A 21,816-nucleotide genomic window follows, 5' to 3' on the forward strand; every position below is an offset into this window, starting at 1 on the left:
GTACACTGCCCTGAACTCCTTGAAGAAGATGAGATACACAGTAAATGTATCTGCGAGGCAGGGTGGTGTAGTGGTTGGGAGCTGGACTTAAGACCTGGAAGATCGACGTTCAAATCTGTGCTCAGCCGTGAAGCTTTCTGTAGGTGAGCTTGAGCCAGTGGCTAACTCTGAGCTTCACTTACCTCACAGGGTTGTTGTGACAAAAGGAGGGGGAGGAACTAGGTACTGAGCTCCTTGAAGGATGGGTGGAATAACAGATAGATAGATAGATAGATAGATAGATAGATAGATAGATAGATAGATAGATAGATAGATAGAAAGAAAGAAAGAAAGAAAGAAAGAAAGAAAGAAAGAAAGAAAGAAAGAAAGAAAGAAAGAAAGAAAGAAAGAAAGAAAGAAGTAGGGTTATAGAAAGAAAGAAAGAAAGAAAGAAAGAAAGAAAGAAAGAAAGAAAGAAAGAAAGAAAGAAAGAAAGAAAGAAAGAAGTAGGGGGTATAGATAGATAGATAGAAAGAAAGAAAGAAAGAAAGAAAGAAAGAAAGAAAGAAAGAAAGAAAGAAGTAGGGTTATAGAAAGAAAGAAAGAAAGAAAGAAAGAAAGAAAGAAAGAAAGAAAGAAAGAAAGAAAGAAAGAAAGAAAGAAAGAAGTAGGGGGATAGATAGATAGTAGATAGAAAGAAAGAAAGAAAGAAAGAAAGAAAGAAAGAAAGAAAGAAAGAAAGAAAGAAAGAAAGAAAGAAGTAGGGGGATAGATAGATAGAAAGAAAGAAAGAAAGAAAGAAAGAAAGAAAGAAAGAAAGAAAGAAAGAAGTAGGGTTATAGAAAGAAAGAAAGAAAGAAAGAAAGAAAGAAAGAAAGAAAGAAAGAAAGAAAGAAAGAAAGAAAGAAAGAAAGAAAGAAAGAAAGAAAGAAAGAAGTAGGGGGTATAGATAGATAGATAGAAAGAAAGAAAGAAAGAAAGAAAGAAAGAAAGAAAGAAAGAAAGAAAGAAAGAAAGAAAGAAGTAGGGTTATAGAAAGAAAGAAAGAAAGAAAGAAAGAAAGAAAGAAAGAAAGAAAGAAAGAAAGAAAGAAAGAAAGAAAGAAAGAAGTAGGGTTATAGAAAGAAAGAAAGAAAGAAAGAAAGAAAGAAAGAAAGAAAGAAAGAAAGAAAGAAAGAAAGAAAGAAGTAGGGGGATAGATAGATAGATAGAAAGAAAGAAAGAAAGAAAGAAAGAAAGAAAGAAAGAAAGAAAGAAAGAAAGAAAGAAGTAGGGTTATAGAAAGAAAGAAAGAAAGAAAGAAAGAAAGAAAGAAAGAAAGAAAGAAAGAAAGAAAGAAAGAAAGAAAGAAAGAAGTAGGGGGGACAGATAGATAGATAGATAGATAGATAGATAGATAGATAGATAGATAGATAGATAGATAGAATCCTATCCTGTTTCTGCAAAATATCTGGACCCTCTCAAAGGATACACTGTACCTATTTGGACTAGTCTCAACCCGCATTACACGTAGGACGACGCATGTACAGAACTGGATTGTAGGGAGGTGGAGAAACAATCATGATTATAATTTTAATCGCTGCATGTAAGGTTATTTTCTGCTCCCTTTAGAACCTCCTTGAAAGGCGCTCATTTCCCCCTCTCTCTTGCGCACGTGGAAAACAATTAAACTCCGAAGGTTTTAATGTAACAGAAAATGGGGCAGAGAACATGAGGGAGGGATGGAGGGAGGGGCAGTTCCGGCCCCGCAATGTGGAAGAGATTATAATTCCAAGTGGGAAAGGAAACAATCTGGCAAATCGTGCCTTCCTCTTGGTCCAAATGTTGTTTAAGTGCAGCACGACCCAACTTCAGCATGGCAAAAAGGGACCCAAGCATCTCCCTGCCCCACATCCCCCTCCCCACACTACCTCTACTGTTGGGATCACACTGGCTGAATATACAAGGGACATGATAGAACACAACGGCCTCCTCTGCTGCAAATGGGCAGTGAAATTGTGTCAACCTGCAGGAGGCCAATTTTGAGCCCAGGGTGGTACACGTGGAAAGTTGGACAAGGTGAGAGGGTCAGATTCACTTGCTGCTTTTGCAATGATGAGTTTTTAATAGATGCTTCTTAGGCCCATCATGGTGAATTGTTCTGGGTTTACTGCCACCGGAGCGCAAGATGCCAAATACAAGGTGCATTAAATGAATGGTTCATTCAGCAACAAGGAAATTAAAAAAGGGGGGTAATAGCCTATGGCAGTCCTCAGCAATTTGGGAAATCCAAGTTAAGGCCTGTATCCAGCAAGGATGCCAGCATTTAACCCGCAGATTCTTCCACAAAAGCAAAGCTGTGTTCAGGTCACGCTCAGAGAGGGTGGCCAGGTTTGGAACCGGTCAGGTCAACCCCTGGATCATCAGCACTGGTCACAGTAGTAGTGTGCCATGGGGGGATTCCAGCATGAGCTCAGCGCAGGGCTGCCTCTCAGGTCCTCAGCAACCTCATGTGGTCACTGGGCGCGCTTGTTTGAACGCAGGACATCAGAAGAGCCCTGAGGGATCAGGCCACAGGCCCATCTAGTCCAACTTCCTGTCCCTCCCAGTGGCCCACCACATGTAACAGGGAGCTTTAAAACAAGAGACCTGCATCCTGGTGCCATTCCCTTGCATCTGGCATTCTGAGGTAGCCCACTTCTAAAACCAGGAGGTGGTACATACCCATCACGATTAGTAACCTGGGTGGACTTTACTTCTAGAAATCTGTCCATCCCTTTTAAAAGACACCTAGACCAATTGCCGTCACTACATCCCATGATAAGGAGTTCCACAAACAGTTCAGGGAACTTTTTGGTATGGTACTGGGGATGTACCATAACGGGATGAAAACAAATCAGAAGGAACTTTGCTTTGAACTACTTTCCTCTTCATCCTCATCCCTTACTAGCGAAACAAGCTAGTAGCTTGTTTAGTAGCTAAAACAAGGCATCTGGAGCTATAATCAATGCATGCCCTAGTCCCATTTAACTCCCCACCTTCATTTCCCTTCCTCTGAGTTCTCACCTGTGTTGAACTTTAAACTGGAAGCCCCTTGGGGCACAGGCCTGTCCCCTTGTACTTTGTGAAGTATCACACACAATATTAAATAGGACTATTTATTACATACATTTAGAAGGCCACGCTTCCCTACACAGAGATAAAGAGACTGGAAACCCTTCTTCGCCACAAGTTCAAGAACAGGGGACATATACAAGGGAACAGGGCTCATCAAAGAAGTTGGCAACCCTGGGCCAGACCTACTGGGACAAATGGCATGTCCCTTGTAAATGAGGCTGGAAAAATAAGGCACCTGAGTGCCTTAATAAAAGAAGCTGCAGACACTTTGGAATCTGGAAACAGAATTTTTTTTTTTTCATCCAGGGGATGCAATGTTGACAAGCAAAAAATTCACAGGAATTTTAAATGTTTTCCCAGCTCTGGTGACAGCCAGGATTTTTCTGTGCTCTCGGAAGACCTGCAGAAAAACAAATAAAACGATGCGTGGGATTTGTGCGCGCATCAAGGTCTCAGTAGGCTGCTTAATGAAGATTCTATTACTGCAATAATGTCTGTCTAGCAATTAACTGATCACACAGAGCTCGGTAAAATGGCTATTCCCACAGCAGCTAAATACCTGCCATTTCTCTGGGATTTACCAGTGAGGCACACCATCCAGGCGCTCGAAATAACTTTGCCAAATGTACCGAAACCATTTCTCGGAGAAATCCAGACATTCTCCAGGGCGAGACTTGCACATGTGGGGGTGCGGGAGGGTCTCATCCTGGCTCCCGTCCCAGCACTCCCCTCATTTTCTTCTGGAAGGCTTCAGAAAGTGGAAGGAACAGAGCCACCCGCTCGCTTTGCTCTGTGCCACAACCAGGCAGAAATTCAACAGGTGAAGCATAGGGGAACTCACCACCAACTGAACTTCTGCCCGACTGCAGCACAGGAGTCTTGAAGTCAAAAGTCAAAAGACACCGTGACAGCAAGCTTAAGGGCAGACACAGACCTTTCCTCTAGGCTTCTCCCCACAACCGCCTTCCTTCGATCTAGCATGTTGGGGGGCCAGGAGCTGCCCCAGACCCCAATCCAGAGCCCACACTTGGCAGATTGGGTCTTCTTTCTCTTTGGAGCAGGTCTCCCTGACCACAGCTAGGCCAAGCTTGGTCACCAATAGCAACCAGACACGCTCGTGCCGCTCACTCTTGCTTTCTGGCTGCACTTTCTCAGGACATGAAAAATAAATACCGCAGCCTGACTCCAGCACCTCCATCGCTCCTTGCCGCGCACTTACGTTACGTAGACACTGCACGAGAAGCTGAAATAAATTCCCTTTTGCTGCACTCTCTCTTCTGCCTGCAGGGACATTCTCTCTCTTGGAGTTCTCTCTCCATTGTGCGTGCTTTTATGCCTTGCCGTAGCTGTGCATTTGTGTGTCAGTGCGCCGGCTTCCTTTTGTGTGCCAGTGGCCTTGCTGTCTCTATACCAGTCGGCCTGTCTAAGCACCAGCCTGGCCAATTCTCTCCAAGCTGGATCTCACTGCCAATCTCACCGCCTGACACTCAGATGGTTGCCCCAGTTCCCCGTCAGTCTGTCTCAGTGACAACCTGTATCAAGGTCAGCCAGTTTCAGAGTTCTTGAACGCACCGACAGCTGTCGCCAGTCTCCACGTTCCTGGGCTCACCTCTCTTGTCTGCCCCAGCAGCACACCTTTCTCACATGTCAGTATCACTTGTGTCTGCCAACCCACCTGTTGCTTAACATTGTGACAACACCGGCAGATTCAGGCAATCACTTTCCCCAACCACGACAACTTCAAGAGTTCACATTTATATTCTCAGATGTGGTCGTCCCTTCCTCCCAAAAGGTACAATGAGCATACAGAGAACAGGCAACGATACATGACTGCGCATGACCGTCATGCGCAGGTGGGTGGGCAGCATGACGGAGAGTGGGCAGTCCTAGCACAACCATGTCCTACCCCAGCACATGCAATTTCCTGTGAATGGCCATTGCCTACAGCAACATGGGACAGAGTCACATTGAAGATGCCACCCTCTCTCTCCAGCATTATACAAACCGGCTGTCTTCATCAGTGTGCAATGCACGGTTCACGAGGAACCAGGTGACTGCTGAAACTATTCCCAGCCCAGCGGCCCCTTTCAGACAATACAATTCTACCTGGATCTCACTGCCAAATGGTGGCAAAAGTCAACACACAATCGGGGGAAAAATATAGGCTATTTGACCAAGCAATCAACACAGGTCTCAACTGACCCCAAATCCAGGAATAAAGAGTGAAACATGTAAACTCTAACTGCGCTCCAGAGTTCCAGTTCATTCCCACATGCAACGCTGGCTACACTTAGGATTCTACAGATCATCAAGACACAGCCCTGACTCTCATTGCCGCCACAGACATCAACTGCCGCGTCTGTCTCTCAATCCGGGTGGGCCTTGGATGACTGGCTACCATATTCACAATTGCGTGAGCACCCATGTGATCTGCGCATATGGTAAACACATGTCCCGAATCGGCTTCATTCATCCAGCCTTTCCCCTTTTAGCCTCCGAGTCAGGTGTATTTTAAAGCCACTAATCCGGAATAACGACTCACCTCCAGTTCTGGGTTTTCAACCACCGACATTATCGTGAAAGCTGCACTTTACGGACACATAACGAGAAAAATCTGTGGCCACTTCCTGCCACTTCTCCGTCTCCTGGGCCGTGGGCACGAAAGCGTGTTAAGGACCAGTTAATCCATTAAGTAATCTCAAGTGTCAATCACAGCCACTCCCCCCTCCCTCTCCTGGTCATCTGTCCCAGTTTGACAGCGGCTTCTTGGACTCCGCTGGGCCCTTTCGGAGCCCAATCCTACACATGCCTTCTCACAAGTAAATTCCATTATAGTCAGTGGGGCTTACTCCCAGGGGAGTTTGAATAGGATTGCAGCCTTATCCCATGCACCTGGGGGTGGGGGGGTGGACTGACTTTTCCATCCTTGCAGGATCTGAAGCCGCCATCCTATCCACTCTTTCTTGGAAGCAAGCCCCATTGCCCACCAGGGAGTTTACTTCTGAGTAGGCATGCCTAGGTCGCTTGCCATGGGTTGATGAGTTGTTTTTCCCCCCAAAGGTCACTCTCCACTTGGGATGGTTCTAGATCAGATTTGGGAGGGTCCCGGTGGTCTGCACCGCCCAAGAAGTCTCGGCACCCATTTCTGGCACCCAGGGCAGAGTGCCTGCCCATCCCACCTCCTGCACTTTGGGCACCCCCTCCCCAAATGCCCCCAGAGCGCCCCCCCCCCACTTCGAAAGGGCACTTTGCTGGCGTGACTCCGAATCGCCACCTGCGAATCCGCATCAAAGTGGGACAAGTTCTCACTCACCTCCCCCGGAGTGCCCCTGCCCGCAGCCGGGACATGGTCCTCGCCCGGCGCCGCGGCAGCTCCCCCGCAGGACTCCCCAGGCGGAGGTCGCAGCCCAGCCGTCTCCCTCTCCGGCACGTCCCGGCCGCCGGGGCGGAGATGCTCCCGCAGCAGAGGCGTCCGCCGAGCGGCCCCGCAGCGCCACCTGCTGGCCGCTCTCGGATCCGCGCACCGCACGCGTCGCACCTCCCTGCCCGGCGTCGAGAGGCCCGCTTCACACGTCCGGCGGAGGCACGCGTGTGCTCTGCCTCCACGTGTCCGGCGAAGCAGGGGACTGGCTGAACGGGCGGCCCGCTTTGAGAGCCTTTGCTGGGGACGCGCACGCCTAAAACGCAGGGAGCTTTTTAGAGGTCATGTCCCAGCATTTCCCCGCTTGCAAGAGTCTGGGGAACTCCTTGCCACAGGGTGTGGGGATGGCGCCTGGGCTAGATGCCTTGAAAAGGGGATTGGACAGATTGATGGGGGAAATGTCCATCGCAGGTGACAAGCCGTGATGGGCATATGCAGCAACCTCCTGGTTTTAGAAGGAGGTGACCCTATCATGGCTATAACACCTATCTAGTGTCTATCTAACACTATATAGTGCCTATCTAGCACCTATCTAACACCTATATAATACCTACCTAGCACCTATATAGCGCCTGTCTACCACCTATCTATTATTATTTATTATTATTAACAGTATTTATATACCGCTTTTCAACTAAAAGTTCACAAAGCGGTTTACAGAGAAAAATCAAATAACTAAAGGGCTCCCTGTCCCAAAAGGGCTCACACTCTAAAAAGATGCAAATGAATACCAGCAGACAGCCACTAGAACAGACAGTGCTGGGGTGAGGTGGGCCAGATAGGCTATCTAGTGCCTATCTAACACCTATATAACGCCTATCTAGTGCCTATTTAACACCTATATAGCGCCTATCTAGTACCTATCTAACACTTATCTAGTGCCTATATAACACTTATCTAGCACCTATATAGTGCCTCTAGCACCTATGTAGTGCCTATATAACACCTACACACCTATTTAATGCCTATATAGCGCTTATTTAACACCTATTTAGCGCCTAGCACATATCTGACACCTATACAGCACCTATATGCCTATCTAACACCTATATAGCGCCTATTTAACACCCATATAATGCCTATCTAGCACCTATATAGCGCCTATTTAACACCTATATAGTGCCTGTCCAGCACCTATCTAACGCTTATCTAGTGCCTATTTAACACCTATCTAGCACCTAGCTAGCACCTAGCTAGAGCCTACCTAGCCTGGAAAAAATGCTAGGGGGGGCAAACCGCTGGTTCAGGGGGGTGAAGCCCCCCTGCCCCCCAACTACAGCCCTGGTGATTGATAATAATAACAAAAAGAGCCCCCTCCTGGATCAGACCTGAGGTCCTTTGAAACTGTATCCAGAGCAGGTTAGGAAGTGACCTCAAAGTCAAGGGATATATTTCCTCTTACCCTGGGTAATGCCCAGCCAGTCCTATGGGGCTACTTGAATCTCTGCCAGTTATCTGTCTGGCAGAAGTCTGAGCTGCCCCATGTAGGGGCAGGTGGAGGAGATACCACCCCCCTCCTGGGTCTGTCCCACCCCCATTCTGCCCTCCCCCACCCAAAAACACCTCTCCAGGCCTCCAAAATTGAGCTTTCGCTGCTGCAGCTAAGTCTCTATACAGGGAGAGATTAGCACTGAGGCAGACAAGTGTTCAGCCTCCCCAGAGATCATGCGAACACTCAGAAACTGGGCAGAGTACATGTGCAATGTGATTCTTCCCGATTGCACACTCGCTCCACCTAGTTTCTGAGTGGTCGCGCCATTGCTGGGGAGGCTCAGCTCTCACCTGCCTCAGCGCTAGTTTAGCTGCAACTCAGCCTCTCCTGTGATCATGCAATCCCTCAGAAAGTGGATGGAGTGCATGGAATTACAGGGGAGGCAGAAGCTTGGAGTAGGATGGGTGAGGCTCTGCCCCCCCCCCGCCCGCCTTCCCTGATTGTATGTCCCTGGATTGAGTTGCTGAGGCAGACCCATTGATGAAGGGACTTGCTTCCTGCTTCCAACAAGGTCTGCTGCTCTTCTTCCCTGGTTTTGAAAAGGAATGAAGTGGAAGAGGAAGGGTGAAGGAGAGCAGTGTTTGCACCAGGCTGTTGGGAGCCCTGGGAAAAACCCTTGCACTTGGCCTTCCCATGGCCCCCTTTACACCACCTCTGTGTACATGGTATAGAGGTCTGCTCATCACTCTCCTTTCTTCCATACTTCTTCATCTGCTCTGTTCTCTTCCTGCTTTCCAAATCCATGGAGTAGCACCTGACATGTTCTTAGATAAGGGGGGAAGCATGTTGTTTCAATGTATCTGGGTACTGGTATTGTGTTGAGTGTGCAAATCATGCCCAAGCATTCTTAAAAATCACAGCCCTGGTCACATCTGACAACTTTCCATCTCTTTCTCTGGGCAGTTCCAAGAAAACCAAATTTATTTCCCCTTTCTTCCCCTCTCCCCAAAAACACTAGAGAAGAGGAAAACACAAGAAGGCATCATTGCGCTTTTGTTTTTGTTTTAATTTAAATCTTATTCCACGAGAAACAATGACGAAATAATACTGTGTTAAAAATAAAATTCTGAATTTTAACAAGAGCCAATGGTGTAAAATACAAGACTTTTTGTTGTTTAATCACTCAGAAAGATTCATTCACAAACTGCTTCTCCCTCCTCCCACCCACCCCTCAAAAGTGACAAAGTCATGAAAAGTTAGTAGAAAACATTAGGACAATCAGAATAACCCATCCTCACCCCTGATTATACAATAGAAAGACTTTACAAAGTGTACAAAAGATCTGGAAAGAGCCAGAAAGAGAATTCAGGAGATCCAAGGCTGTGTGAATGCAATCCAGTGGCAAAAAGGGGGGTCCAGAGGTGGGAGATGGGCAATAGTGTAACCAGTTTCTGATTAACTCATATTTCAGGGGGAAGGAAGAACATTCATGTTTATAAAGACTGCCATTCTAATTGTACTTACCAGGAAGCAAATCCCATCACATATCAGACAGGCCTACATTACACCAAAATGACCTACGTTTCAAATACCGTTCATTTTAAAGAGAGTTTTGCATTATTGGTTAATACTGAACAGTTTTGTGTAGGAATTCAGGACAATAGAAAATTCCTTCTGCACTCCGTTGCAGCTGTACCCCAGTGTAGAGTCAAATCACTCCTGAAGAGTCTGCTTGCCTGTCAGATGACTCACTGATCTAGATCAAATCTAGAAACATACACCCACTACCTGATAAGCCCTCCTTTTCCCACTACATGTTCAGTACAGCTGCCTTGGAGTGCAGAAGGAGTCATTGATCAGGAGTTGATCTGAAAAATTAAAGGAATCCTTGGATTTCTGATCAACTGTATAGGCTGAGTGGCATTTAAGACCAGAAACAGACCAATAAAATAAAATAAAGTAAAAAGTAAACAACCCAATTTAATCTAACATGTATTAAAAAGTCAGAACCATTTGCTGGATGACAGCTGTGATTAATCCCTTCCTTGATTTGCCTCCCTTAAATGTACACTGATGGGTTGTTTTGCTTTCTAGCCATTGTTAGTAGTTGGGGGTTTGTCCAGCAAAGGAAGCTTGGAGCCAGAAATAATTGTCTTTGCATCAAGTTAGCAAAGATTAGCAAGCACTGCACCTTAGAGAGCCTGATCTGATCAATAATCCCAGACACAGGAGGCCCCAGATGCAGCTCTCAAGATGAGAAGGGACAATAATTCGGGGGCTGCATGGAGAAGGCCCAGGTTCGATCCCTGGAATATCCAGTTAGGTTAGGAAACATCACAGGCTGAACACTTGAAGTGGAGGTAGTGAATTTGGGCCGCACCAAAGGAATTTGTGGTAACCTTGAGCTATGGGTGGGGGTGGATGAAAATGGTTTTATTTTTTCATGGATTTTGGTGTTTTCCAAATGTTAGAAGTGCAGAAACCGGTGTGGTGTGTTTTCATTCATCATTGACATTATAATTATAATTGCTTTAAAAGTGTACTAGGTTGGTGATATGGGTGGTATAGTGTCAGCAGATGCAACCACAGTCATTACTCATGAACCCCCCCCAACTGAATAATAAATAAAAACTGAATTAAATGGTTTTATTTTTGGGGGCTTTTTGTTTTTTTGTTTTAGTAGTGCAAAGAGTGTGCTGTTTTTATTTCATTATTACCTTTTCACCCACTTCTAGCTATGGGCCTTCTCCTGTGACCTCCTGGAAGGTGCAGCCATTGGTGGGGGGGACGGGACACAAAATGTCTTGGGCTGACCCCAGAATTATTTGCCAATCCAGTTGCTTGCTGCAGACCCCTTTCAGAGAGGTCATATGTCTTGTCCGAAAGAGAATTCACACTTTTCCCTTGCTGGACAAAGTCAAATGAGAAGCAAACTCTTCAGACAGGGAGCACCAGCTGGGATGGAGCAGAGAGAAAGAATTTGAAGTGCATTTGTGTACTGAAAACACACACTGGGGGGCCCTCAGGGAGCCCTCCACAAGGAATGTTCTGAGTTGTCCACTGAACACTGGCTTAGACAGGCAAGGAGCAACTCCCCATCTGCTCAAGACCGGGGAGAGTCCTAGGTTCGATTCAAGTTTTTGAGTGTGTAAGGCTCCGTGACCCGGAAGTCTCTTGACAAATGCAACAATCAGACCTGTGGCACCTGGATCTGAGCATCAAACACACAGTGCTTTGCACTTGCCCACATGTGGCTGGTTCCAGGATTGCAACTGCTCTGAACCTGAGTGATAAGGGAAATTTTTGGATGTGTTCACAACTCTCTTAGAAAAGTATCCGTGAACACAGGGGGGAAAAACCTGGGGGGAATGTATGCTTCCCCCCCATGCCATTTAGACAACATGCTTTCAGGGTTGAATGCATGGATGTTCCAGGTGTACGGCCGGCCAGCGCACTTCCATTCCCCTCCCAGCATTCTGAAGGCAAGGGTGACAAGAGAGTGCCAGAATGGGGCTTACATGAGCGGTTTGAATCAGGCATTGTTTCAGACCCCCAAATGCCATTGTGTGGCTGCTTACGCTCCCAAGGGCTGGGTGTCTTGGCTTTCTTTGCAGGGTCAACCTACCACAAGGTCACCATCACCACAAGGGGAGTTGTGACAGATGTAGGGCTCCCCCACAGAAAAAAGCAACTATCGGGCAGAGTTATGAGCTGACGGCACTCAGTTCTCGGTCTCGTGAAACTGAAATAGTGGCAGAAATCCTGAAACACTGGTTTGGGTTGACTTGCAAAGATTCAGGTTTTTCTGAATTCAGTTGTTCCCCCTCCTCATTCATGGAGATCATTTGAGTGGGAAATTGTCTAAAAGCATATTGAGCTCAGCACCCATGAATTTGACTCACTGCGGGTGCCAACCCTGTGTCTAAAGGACCTTAAGGTCCTCCTAGACACGACTGGAAGACACTTCTGATTGTGACCAGGAGGTCCTTTGAGGGCTTTATGTGGATTCAATTATCCATGGAAATGGGTATCCACGGAGGGTCCAGGAATGGATCTCCCCACGGATACCCCACTGTAATTACAGTCAAATTTCAAAACTGCAATTGGAAAATAGCTGAAATTCCAGATACTGAAATCAACCAATGTGTTGAATTTGAAATTAAGGTGAAATCTACTTTCCTCTCTGTCTGTTCAGGACTGGGAACGATTATTTTCACAGTGGAGTAGAATAGGTCCCCTGTATTCTCCATAGCCTCTAACACATGACCCAGACGTGTACATGGCTTGATTCAACGTGAATTAGAGGTAAGTGAATGGCACTAAAGTGCATTGGAATGCATTGTAAATCCCTTTCCTGCACAGTCAGACATTTTCTAATCTCTTTAATAAGGAGTTGGCTGGTGAAAATATTGGCAGTTGTGCCTAAAATTTGGTGATTCTAGGCAGTTTGTCCAAGGATGCTGTAGGACTGACCAATAGGGATTAAATGTGCACCACTGGTGCTTTTGACCCTCTAATTCTTACCAGACTGCAAATGTGAGGGCTATAAATGGCATTTTTTTTTGGGGGGGGGGTGACATTAAGGCCTGGTTCTCACTGCATCAAGGCTGTACCACTTCAGACTGCAGGTGGAAGCTCAGATGACCGAGTCCTGACCCACTACTTTTCCATGCGCAACAAGTGGGCAATTCAATTTTGAGACACCCTCACCTGAATTGGAAGTGGTACACTCCAGAAACAAGTTTACTTATGAGCCAATTATGAGAATTAGACAAAAGAGTTCAGCATTTCTGTGGAAACTAGTTGATTATGCATTTGGGACCATGTGCCCCAATGACAGATTCCTAGACCTACACATTCCATCCTGTTGCCTTTTCACCACATTTATAAGAAAGTTTCAGGCAAAAGACACAGAAATTTCTTAGCAACACCTCCTTCCAAGGTGTTCTTCTGAAAGCACCATGATGTCCTAATAGAAATGAAGGATTCAGGGTCTCCCATCCCAAAGCATTTAGCTGCCTGGCACAGGACTGGCCAGCCTGCCTGTGACATCATAGCAGCTAAGCCAATGACAGCCATATCAGCAGTGACTGCTTGGCCTCCAGTTGCCTCTCTGTGACAATCAAAGCAGATCATCTAAAACAGGGGTCTCCAAACCCCAGCCCGGGGGCCAGATGCAGCCCACAGCAAGCCTTTTTCTGGCCTGTGGCCAACCTCTTGTCCCCTGAAAGCCTCTGGCCCACTCAACTGAACATGACCAGAACTGTGCTCTGATTGTGTCTGGAGGGTGTTCTGAGGGCCAGAGAGGTGGAATGAATGAGCCCATTCATTCATTTATTCACTCATCTAAGTTCCAATTTATTTATTTAAATTTTATATTTAAATGTTTTTTCCGGCCCTCCACACCACGCCAGATATTTGATGCGGCCCTCTGGCCAAAAAGTTTGGAGACCCCTGATCTAAAAGAGTCAGATTACACTGACAAAGAAAGTGAAGGGGAGATTTGCAGGGAGGGGGGACACGACAGGACAATTATAAGATACCCCAGTCATATTGACACACCTTTAGCTACCTAGTGAGTCTCACCAGCATCCTATGTTGCTTTCATCCACTCCACCCTCAAGGTGACTTAGATTTTCACCTGAACGTAGACAATTTTCTAAGTTCATACCAGGGCATTCTTGAGATCCCACATGCTTCCAGGTATCTCCAGAACCTGTTCAACCCTGACTCCCCCCTTCCCAACAAAGTCCTTGAACTGTTCTTTGCATTACAACATCCTTCTTGCCTTAAAAATAACACACTGTTAAGGTTCTTTTACATTTTTTTTTTTTGCCTGCACATGATTGGCCAAAGGAACGATTCTATAGACCTCCATCTCCCATCGGAAGACTGGGAGAAGCCGAGCAGAGCATTCCAGGGAGAATGTAAGAGGTAACAGTCCCTCCGGAGAATCTGCCAGCGCTTGCAGCTCTGGCTCTGTAAGGCATCTGTCTACCTGGAGGTTTTTGCTTTGAGAGGATCCGGCCAATAGAGGTACTTCCAAATGGCGTAGTAATGGATACCAGCTCCGATGGCCACAAAAAGGTGCCAGATGGCATGTGCAAAGGGGATGCGTCCGTCGCTCTTGAAGAAGACGGTTCCCAAACAATAGAACACCCCTCCAGCCATCAGCTCCAAGAGGCCATCCGTGTTGGGCTGGAGTAAAAAACAACAACAGAGCATCAAGAGACAAAAGGAAATTTTTTTTTTTTACCCAGTGTCATAGAAAGAAGGAACCAACAAGATCCTCTAATCCAACCCCCTGCCTGTGGCAGGAAATCCTCCTAGACTAGAGCATCTCCAGCAGTTGAGCCTCTGCTTGAAGATCTCCAGTGAAGAGAATCCATCACCTTGCTTGGCAATCCGTTCGACTGCCAAACCACCCATACCGTAAAGAATTTCTTCCCCACATCTTATGATATTGCAGCTGCATGCTGTCAGAGGCAATGTATGGGCTGATGGACAGATTCAGTCACAAGGAAGGTTCCCAGGGATCTACTGCCACTGTTGCGGATAACACCCACCCCAGCTTTGATTCAGCAGCGCTGCTGAATCAGCTTCTTTCACTCACTGGACCCCAAATGCTTTACAGTACAAGCAGAGGGCTGTAATTGGAGAATCATTTCTCTCTGTGTTGTATTTAATGACACATTCTGGCTTGATAACTTACCATGGAAAGGACGACCACTGCAGGGAAGAAGCCCATGATGATATAACACACTAGTTCCACCACCTTGTACCTGGGAGCAGACAAAAGACATAAGAACATCAGAAGAGCCCTGCTAGATCAGGCCAAAGCCCCATCTAGTCCGGATTCCTGTATCTCACAGTGGCCCACCGGATGTCTCAAGGAGCACACAAGAAAACAAGACCCCTGCATTGTGTTGCCACTCTCTTGCACCTGGCATTCAGAGATAGGTTACTTCTAAAACCAGAAAGTTGTACATACCCAACATGACTTGTCACCTGTGGTGAACTTTCTGTCCAATCCCCTTTTAAAGGCATCCAGGCCAGATGCCATCACCACATCCGGTGGCAAGGAGTTCCACAGATTAATTATATGCTGTCAGTTTTAACGATCCCAACACTCAATTCCAGTGTTTCAGTGTCTCCTGGTGCTGGTGTGTGTGAGAGGGAAAAGAACATCCCTCTACCCATCCCATGCAACATTTTGCACATTTCAGTCATGTCCTTCCCTCAATTCCTGTGGCAAAGAGTTTCCACAGACTAATGACACACTAATGAAACGTTTTATTTTGTCTGTTTTAATTCTCCCAACACTCAATCTGAGTGGATGTCCCCTGGTTCTGGTGTTGTGCGAGAGGAAAAAAGAACACCCCTCTATCCACTTCCTGCATACTTTTGTACATCTCAATCATATCCCCCCTCAGGCACCTTCTTTCTAGACTGAAAACCACCAGAAGTTGTAGCCTTTCCTCAGAAGGGAACTGACCCAGCCCCATAACCATTTTTGTCTCTCTCTCTCTCTTTTCTAGTTCCACTATGACTTTTTTTGAGATGTGGTGACCAGAACTACATGCAATACTCCGGATGTGGCCCTACCATCAATTTGTACAATGGTGTTGGAATCCCATGCCCCATGGCAAGTGTGTGTAGACTCCACAGAGTGTGCATATATGTCCTTCTGATTCTCTGAAGGCACAGGCCAACGAACAGAAAGTCGTGCTTGTGGTCTTTTCTCCACAATCAAAGACCAGGATGTGCTAATGTTGGCATCAGTCCCTGCGAAATGTGTCATTCCACAAGGGGGAGCTACATGCCAACTTTTGAGCCAGCCAGAGCCAACAGCCAAAGGGCGAAATAGGTGTGGAGGCAGACCAGGGAGTTATTTTTTATGCACATAAATCTCTCAAACATTAGTGCCTGCCCATCAGGAGGTCATGTACATAGAGATACCACCCGGGGCTGGTTTGCAGGCAGGGCCTGCCCTCTGCTTCCCCCAAACTCACCGCTCATGGAAAAAGAAAACATAGACGGTGCCAACGGAGGCCATTATCCAAATGATCCACCTCATCTGGGAAGCCCACGGACCCAACTCCCGCAGGTTCAGCCTGGGAGAACAACAGAGACCATTGAGTCGTTGGAGAGAAACAGGAGCGGGGAAGGATCCCTGCAAGTCAAATGAGAAAGAAAACAGAACAAAAAGGATTCCAAGACTGCAAGGGGCACTTGCGCATATTACACGGAGATGGGGTTGTTACTCTTGCACGTGTTCCGCGGCTGGGGGTTTGCAGTTTTCACAAGCTTGTTTGGGAGGAGGGGCGGTAACTCCGTGTGGAGAGCATGCAGAAATTTGATGCCTGACAACTCCAAGAAGGATTAAAAGAAAAACGTATTTGGAAAACCACAATGGAAAACCAGTGTTGGTGATATTGAGCTAGAGGGAAGCAGTCGTGTAGCTAGAGGGGGTGCAAAGCACTAAGTTTTGTGGGGAGTGTCACCACGGCGTGCAAGCAGCCCTTCCCCTTCGGAGCCATTCCAGGGGCAAAATTTAGTGCTTTCCCCGCAAAATTGAGTGCTTTGCACCCCCTCTGACTATGCCACTAGAGGGAACAAGAGTCTGACTCAGTAGAAAGCACCGCCCTATGTGCTCAACAGATCTGGTTAATGCAGGCCATTAATGCAGTAATTTTAGGTTGTGTTGGAAATAGGACTGGCTTTAGCCTTTCCAAGCCTGGTCCACCAGCAGGGAAGCACCTCCAAGATGGGAAGATGCAAAGATGGGCCACAGTCCTTCTATAATGTCTACTCACAAGTAAGCTCCATTCAGCAAAGTTTCCCTGGCAACCTCAAGCAAATGTTTATGGCTTGCAGGTTCGAAGTGTTGTATTGCTTCCATTGATCCTGGGAACAGAAACTGATATGGGGCAATTCACAGAGAGGTTGTTTGAGAGCAATATTCACTAATTCCCACCCCCACCCCCATTAACAGAAGCAATAAAATGTGTTGAACCTGCAATGAACATGTTCATAGCATGTTGTCTGCCTGCACCAGGAAGGCCAGAGATGCGACAGAGTTAATTGTAGGTTTGTTTTTAAGACAACACAAGTGCCAGTTAAAATTCAAGTTAAGATTTAGGCTCATAAAGCTCATAGAGTGTACTGGGAAGTGGGTCCCCTAGAATCTAACCCCATTTTCCCCATAGGTTCAATGATTCAGTATCTGCTAATTCGGTATCTGCTAGGTTTTCCAGGACCCTAACCCTAGAGCAGGGGTGTCCAAACATTTTGGCATGAGGGCCACAGTATCTCTCTGACACTGTGTTGGGGGCCGGGGGAAAAAAAGAATTAATTTACATTTAAAATTTGTGTAAATTTATATAAATGAATTTATTAGAGACGGAACTTATATGAATGAATGACGGTCTTGCAGTAGCTCAAGGCCTATAAAAGGCCTTGCACAAAGCAAGGCCAGCCTTTCCTTTGCTGCCACTGCTGCATCACAGATGTGAAATAGCAAGTAGTGGAGGGAGCTCTCGTCCCACAGCTCAGGTGAGAGGTCAAACAGTCATCCTCATGCTGAGAGCAGTTGCGTTGGGCCAGCACGGGCTCCAGCAAGTCTCCATAAGGCCAGAAGCTCATTGGAGACTGGGGACTCTCCGAGGGCCGGACTGGGAGCCGGGCCGGGGTTTGGGCACCCCTGCCCTAGAGGATAACAAGAACTAACTGTATGTGTAGGATTGCGCTGTAAATCCCAAGACTCTGGACTTGGTGTAAGTTAGTTTCATGTGTATGTACAAAGGCACAGACTACAATAGGTGACACTATCTTTGACAAGATAGTTCTAGCTAGGACACATACACACATGCAGAGAGTAAGGACCAAATCCTATCCAATTCTCCAGCGCTGGTGCAGCCATGCCAACAGGGCATGCGCTGCATCCTTCAGTAGGGGGACAGTCACGGAGGCATGCCCACGGTAAGGGAATGTTTGTTCCCATTCCTTGGGGCTGCATTGTGGCTGCACCAGCATTGGAAAGTTGGATAGGACTGGACCCTCAGTCCTCAACACCACAGAGGAATAAAAGCAACAAGGTCTAGGCATGGGGTGGCAACATTTGAGTACACAAACAAACACACAATGGAGGAGGAGAAAGTTTCCTCAGGGGAAAAAAGCTGTTTATTTGTTTGCCTAACTGCAAATCCTCCTCCTAGTCCCAGGTTATCCAAAGGGGTTTTGAAATTGACTAGACCAGCAGGTAGGCCCTCTGGTTCAATCAATTTCACTTCTTAGGGAATGCTTTTTTTTTTTTTAAAGGGATACAGCAGCTCATTTGTGGATGTGCAATTGTAATTTTGTAGACTTCAAAAATAAATAAAATTGTTCCAGATCTACTGGTGAAGGGGGAGAAAAATTATATTTTTTAATTATGCAGTTATAAAAATTATACTGTTCAATAAGCCTCTGCAACAGTCACGCTAAAATGTCAACGTGTCTGCTGAAGCCTATGTTTAGCTTTCCTTCTGTACTGCGTGAAGGTTTATGTGCAAATCTGTTTGGCTGTCAATCATAACAGGGCACCAAAAAAATGAACAAGTGTGCGACAGGGAGTATCTCCGGAATACCTCTGGGAAACTATAGTCTGTGCACAGCATGTGTGAACTCACCAAGGGGCGTAGGAGGCTGCAATGAAGAAGTAGATTACCATTCGGTCAAACATGTGTAGGCAGTGTTCGACACTCCTGCAGAAGACGGAGAAAGAGCACCAATTTGTACATGCGCAGTCATCACTTGATCATTTGTCACTTGATGGCCAGTCACAGCATGTGTGAACTGGCTCTGTCTGAAAGGATGTTTGAGTGATAGCAATATTCCGTTGGGGTGGCTGGTCTGTGGCCATTCATTCACGCATTCAAAATCATCACTTGATGTCCCAGTCATCAAATGATAAAAATTCATGTGCGAATCTGCTCATAAATTTAAGAATACAAAAACTGCCTTCCTGGACCCAACCCAGGTTCACTTAGTCCAGCATTTTGTTTCCAACACGGACAGAGACTCTCACCACAAGGTTCAGGAGGAAATGGTCTCTCCCCTATTGTTCACCCCACCCCACCCCACCCTGCACAACATCTAAGAATTACAGGTATATTGATTGCCTTTGATGGAGATTTCATTTAGTTAGTATGGTTAATAGCCACTGCCTGAATTTAGGAAAGCCTTTTGAAAAGCCATCTTAGCAAGCGGCCATCACAACATCTTGTAGCAATGAATTCCACAGGTGAATTACCATCATGGAAAAAAGATGCAGAAATTGTGAATAAAGTTGCCTCCTATCAAGACCTTCCATCCTTCTAGTTGAATATTGTCTACACCAGGGGTGTCAAACTCATTTCACATAGTGGGCCGAAGAGCATTCATGGCGCCTGCTGAGGGGCCAGAAATGACATCATCAAGCAGGAAGTGACATCATTAAGCAGATGATGGCCAGAAATCAGCACTTTGTTCTCACATAGAAACTCATTAGCTGCAAATGACAGAAGAGAAAAATGTGCAAATCTTGACCATAGCTTCAAGATATGAGAGTACCCAATTATCATGCAAGGAGAAACCAATTATAACAGGGGCTGGAAAATTGCGGGGGGGGGGCATCCAGCCCATGGGCCTTCTGTTTGACACTCCTGGTCCACACTGTGGCTCTTCAGGGTTTTGGGTCAGGGGTCTTTGATAGCCCTACCTAGAGATACATCTGTTGCTGCCTGCACACCCCCATGCTCATGCTAAACGAAGATGTTTGAGCCATTCACCATGCATACAAGGCATCCTTGCGCATGGTGCTGCCTCAGCACATATCTGGGAGGTTTGCAATAGCATTCCAATACTGCCTCAAACCACTCGTTCCCAAACAGTGTGCTGTGGCACCCGTGGGCACCACAGCAAACTCAGGGGTGCCATGAGGTGTCACACTCACAGTTGCCCCCAGTGGCCTCTTCTTCCCAGCTCTCCTGGGCACCACCACTTTGGATCATTTGATATCTTGCATGATTCTTGCGAGATCTCGCACAATTCTTGCAAGACCACGTATGATCCAAGAGGCAGGAAGAAGAGGCTGCCGTGAAATAAGGGCGCCATGACCACAGCGAGTTTGGGAACCGCTGCCTTATGCGCTGGGTGGTGTGGAGATCTTAGCACTGCCTTCTTGCACCACAGTTGCAGCTGACAGCGGAGTGACCTTAAGTGCCTCTTCTTCCATGAGATGGTGTGAAAGATCGTAGAGACGATGAATAACCCAGACAGGCCAAAGCCATAGATCCATGCGGAGATGGTCTCCCATTGGTCATCAGAGAGGACATAGAGGATTGAGCTGCCCAAGATGCTTGGAATGATCCAGAACTAGAGACAGAAAGAGAGGAAAGGAAAAGTCCTATTTCCACCAGTTGGCAGTTTCCCTGTAGTTTGAGTATCTGCAGGGTCAGATCATTGGCTATCTAGCTAAGTAGGCCACGGCTGTCCACAAGCGCAGAAAGAACTCATTTCCAGTCCTAACTGGAGATGCCAGGGATTGAACAGGAACAGGGTGGTCTGCACGATTCCTCCCCTCCTTTTGTCCTCACAGCAATCCTGTGGCTGAGAGATGGTGACTGGCCCAGTGTCACCCAAAGAGCTTCTGAAGTCATAACTGACCTAAGACAATAATCTATGAACCAGGATGGTGTCGTGGTTTGGGAGATGAACCTTAGACCTGGAAGAGCCAGGTTCAAATCCCAGCTCAACCATGAAGCTTCCTGGCTGAGCTTGGGTCAGGGGTCTCTCTCAGCCTCACCTACCTCACAGGGATGTTGTAAAGACAACAGGAAGGGAGCAACTATGGATACCACTCTGAGCTCCTTGAAGGAAGTATGGTATAGAAATGGGATAAACAAATAAACTTCAAGGGGCAGATGTGGGGCTTGCGCCAGGCCTAGTGATTCAAGACGGCCTCTTCTTACCAGTCACCCAGAGGAACACACACACACACAAGGATGTACGGTTGCTGGTGGAAGTTCAAACTCCTCCATGAGGACGAGGAACATGACAGCCTCCCAACCAAGTGCCCACTGGGGGAGATGCAAACACAACTCACTGCATGAGTGGCGCAATTGGCTGCATGTTCGTACTCCGTCGGCTGGTACCTCCGATTGGATGGGACCCTGTGGTTCATAAACCTTGAAGGAGAGACGGAGAAGGAGGGGAGTTCAGTGGGTGTTTCTGCAACAAGGACTAATCCCGCAAAGGCCCCGTGAACCTGCTGGATGATGCTTTGTCTGTTCGCGTGAGAATCATCATCAAGCACAGATTAGACACGTAGCCCTGAAAGCAGAGACCAGGGAACGGAAACAGTATCCAGGCCAGGGCTGTGGTCGGTTGGCACATGCCATGACCACCTGTCCTGTACAGAGATGGCGCAAGAGACAGTGGACACTCCTTCTCCATGGGCTCAGCACCCATGACAGCCGTGGATCTTAGTGTCGGCAGATGTCAAGCCCACGGCTGGAGAGCCTCAGAAGGCCTCCAGGACATGACTGGAAGGCACATCCTGTAGGCTTCTCAGGAGGTTGGGAGGCCGTGCACGTGACCTCTGGAGGGCCAGATGAAGCCCCCAGGTAAGTAATTGTGCCACTGTGCTCCCCCCCTGCAGATTTCATTATCCACAGAATTCTACATCCCGGGGGGTCCTGGAACAGATCCCCTGCAGAAGCTGGGGGCTCACTGTGTATCTCAAGAACAGAATAAAACAGACATGTTGCACACACATTCAGTGTCATCACTATAAATGACATCTAGGCCCTCAGGGTGATGACATCACCCCTATGATGGACCTCCTCCCATGCAGTGAGCGGGGCAT

General features: G+C 47.0%; 2 protein-coding genes across 2 annotated transcripts in view; both read right to left on the minus strand.

Annotated features, from left to right (window-relative positions):
• RADIL (Rap associating with DIL domain) overlaps window positions 1-6,517 on the minus strand; it is a 66,760-nt gene extending 60,243 nt beyond the window's left edge. The window contains 2 exon segments of the mRNA XM_066640693.1: window positions 5,618-5,720; window positions 6,389-6,517. The gene's annotated coding sequence lies outside the window, so the exon portion shown is untranslated.
• Window positions 6,518-13,922: 7,405 nt separating this feature from the next.
• MMD2 (monocyte to macrophage differentiation associated 2) lies at window positions 13,923-21,419 on the minus strand. Its single transcript, XM_066640873.1, has 7 exons — window positions 21,367-21,419; window positions 21,055-21,136; window positions 20,164-20,324; window positions 18,599-18,673; window positions 15,941-16,042; window positions 14,641-14,710; window positions 13,923-14,126 (listed from the first exon to the last, which is right to left on the minus strand). The coding sequence occupies exons 1-7, from the start codon at window positions 21,417-21,419 to the stop codon at window positions 13,923-13,925; spliced, it is 747 nt and encodes a 248-aa protein (XP_066496970.1).
• Window positions 21,420-21,816: the final 397 nt, after the last annotated feature.

The sequence above is a fragment of the Tiliqua scincoides genome, chromosome 13, assembly GCF_035046505.1.
Source record: "Tiliqua scincoides isolate rTilSci1 chromosome 13, rTilSci1.hap2, whole genome shotgun sequence".
Lineage (NCBI taxonomy): Eukaryota > Metazoa > Chordata > Lepidosauria > Squamata > Scincidae > Tiliqua > Tiliqua scincoides.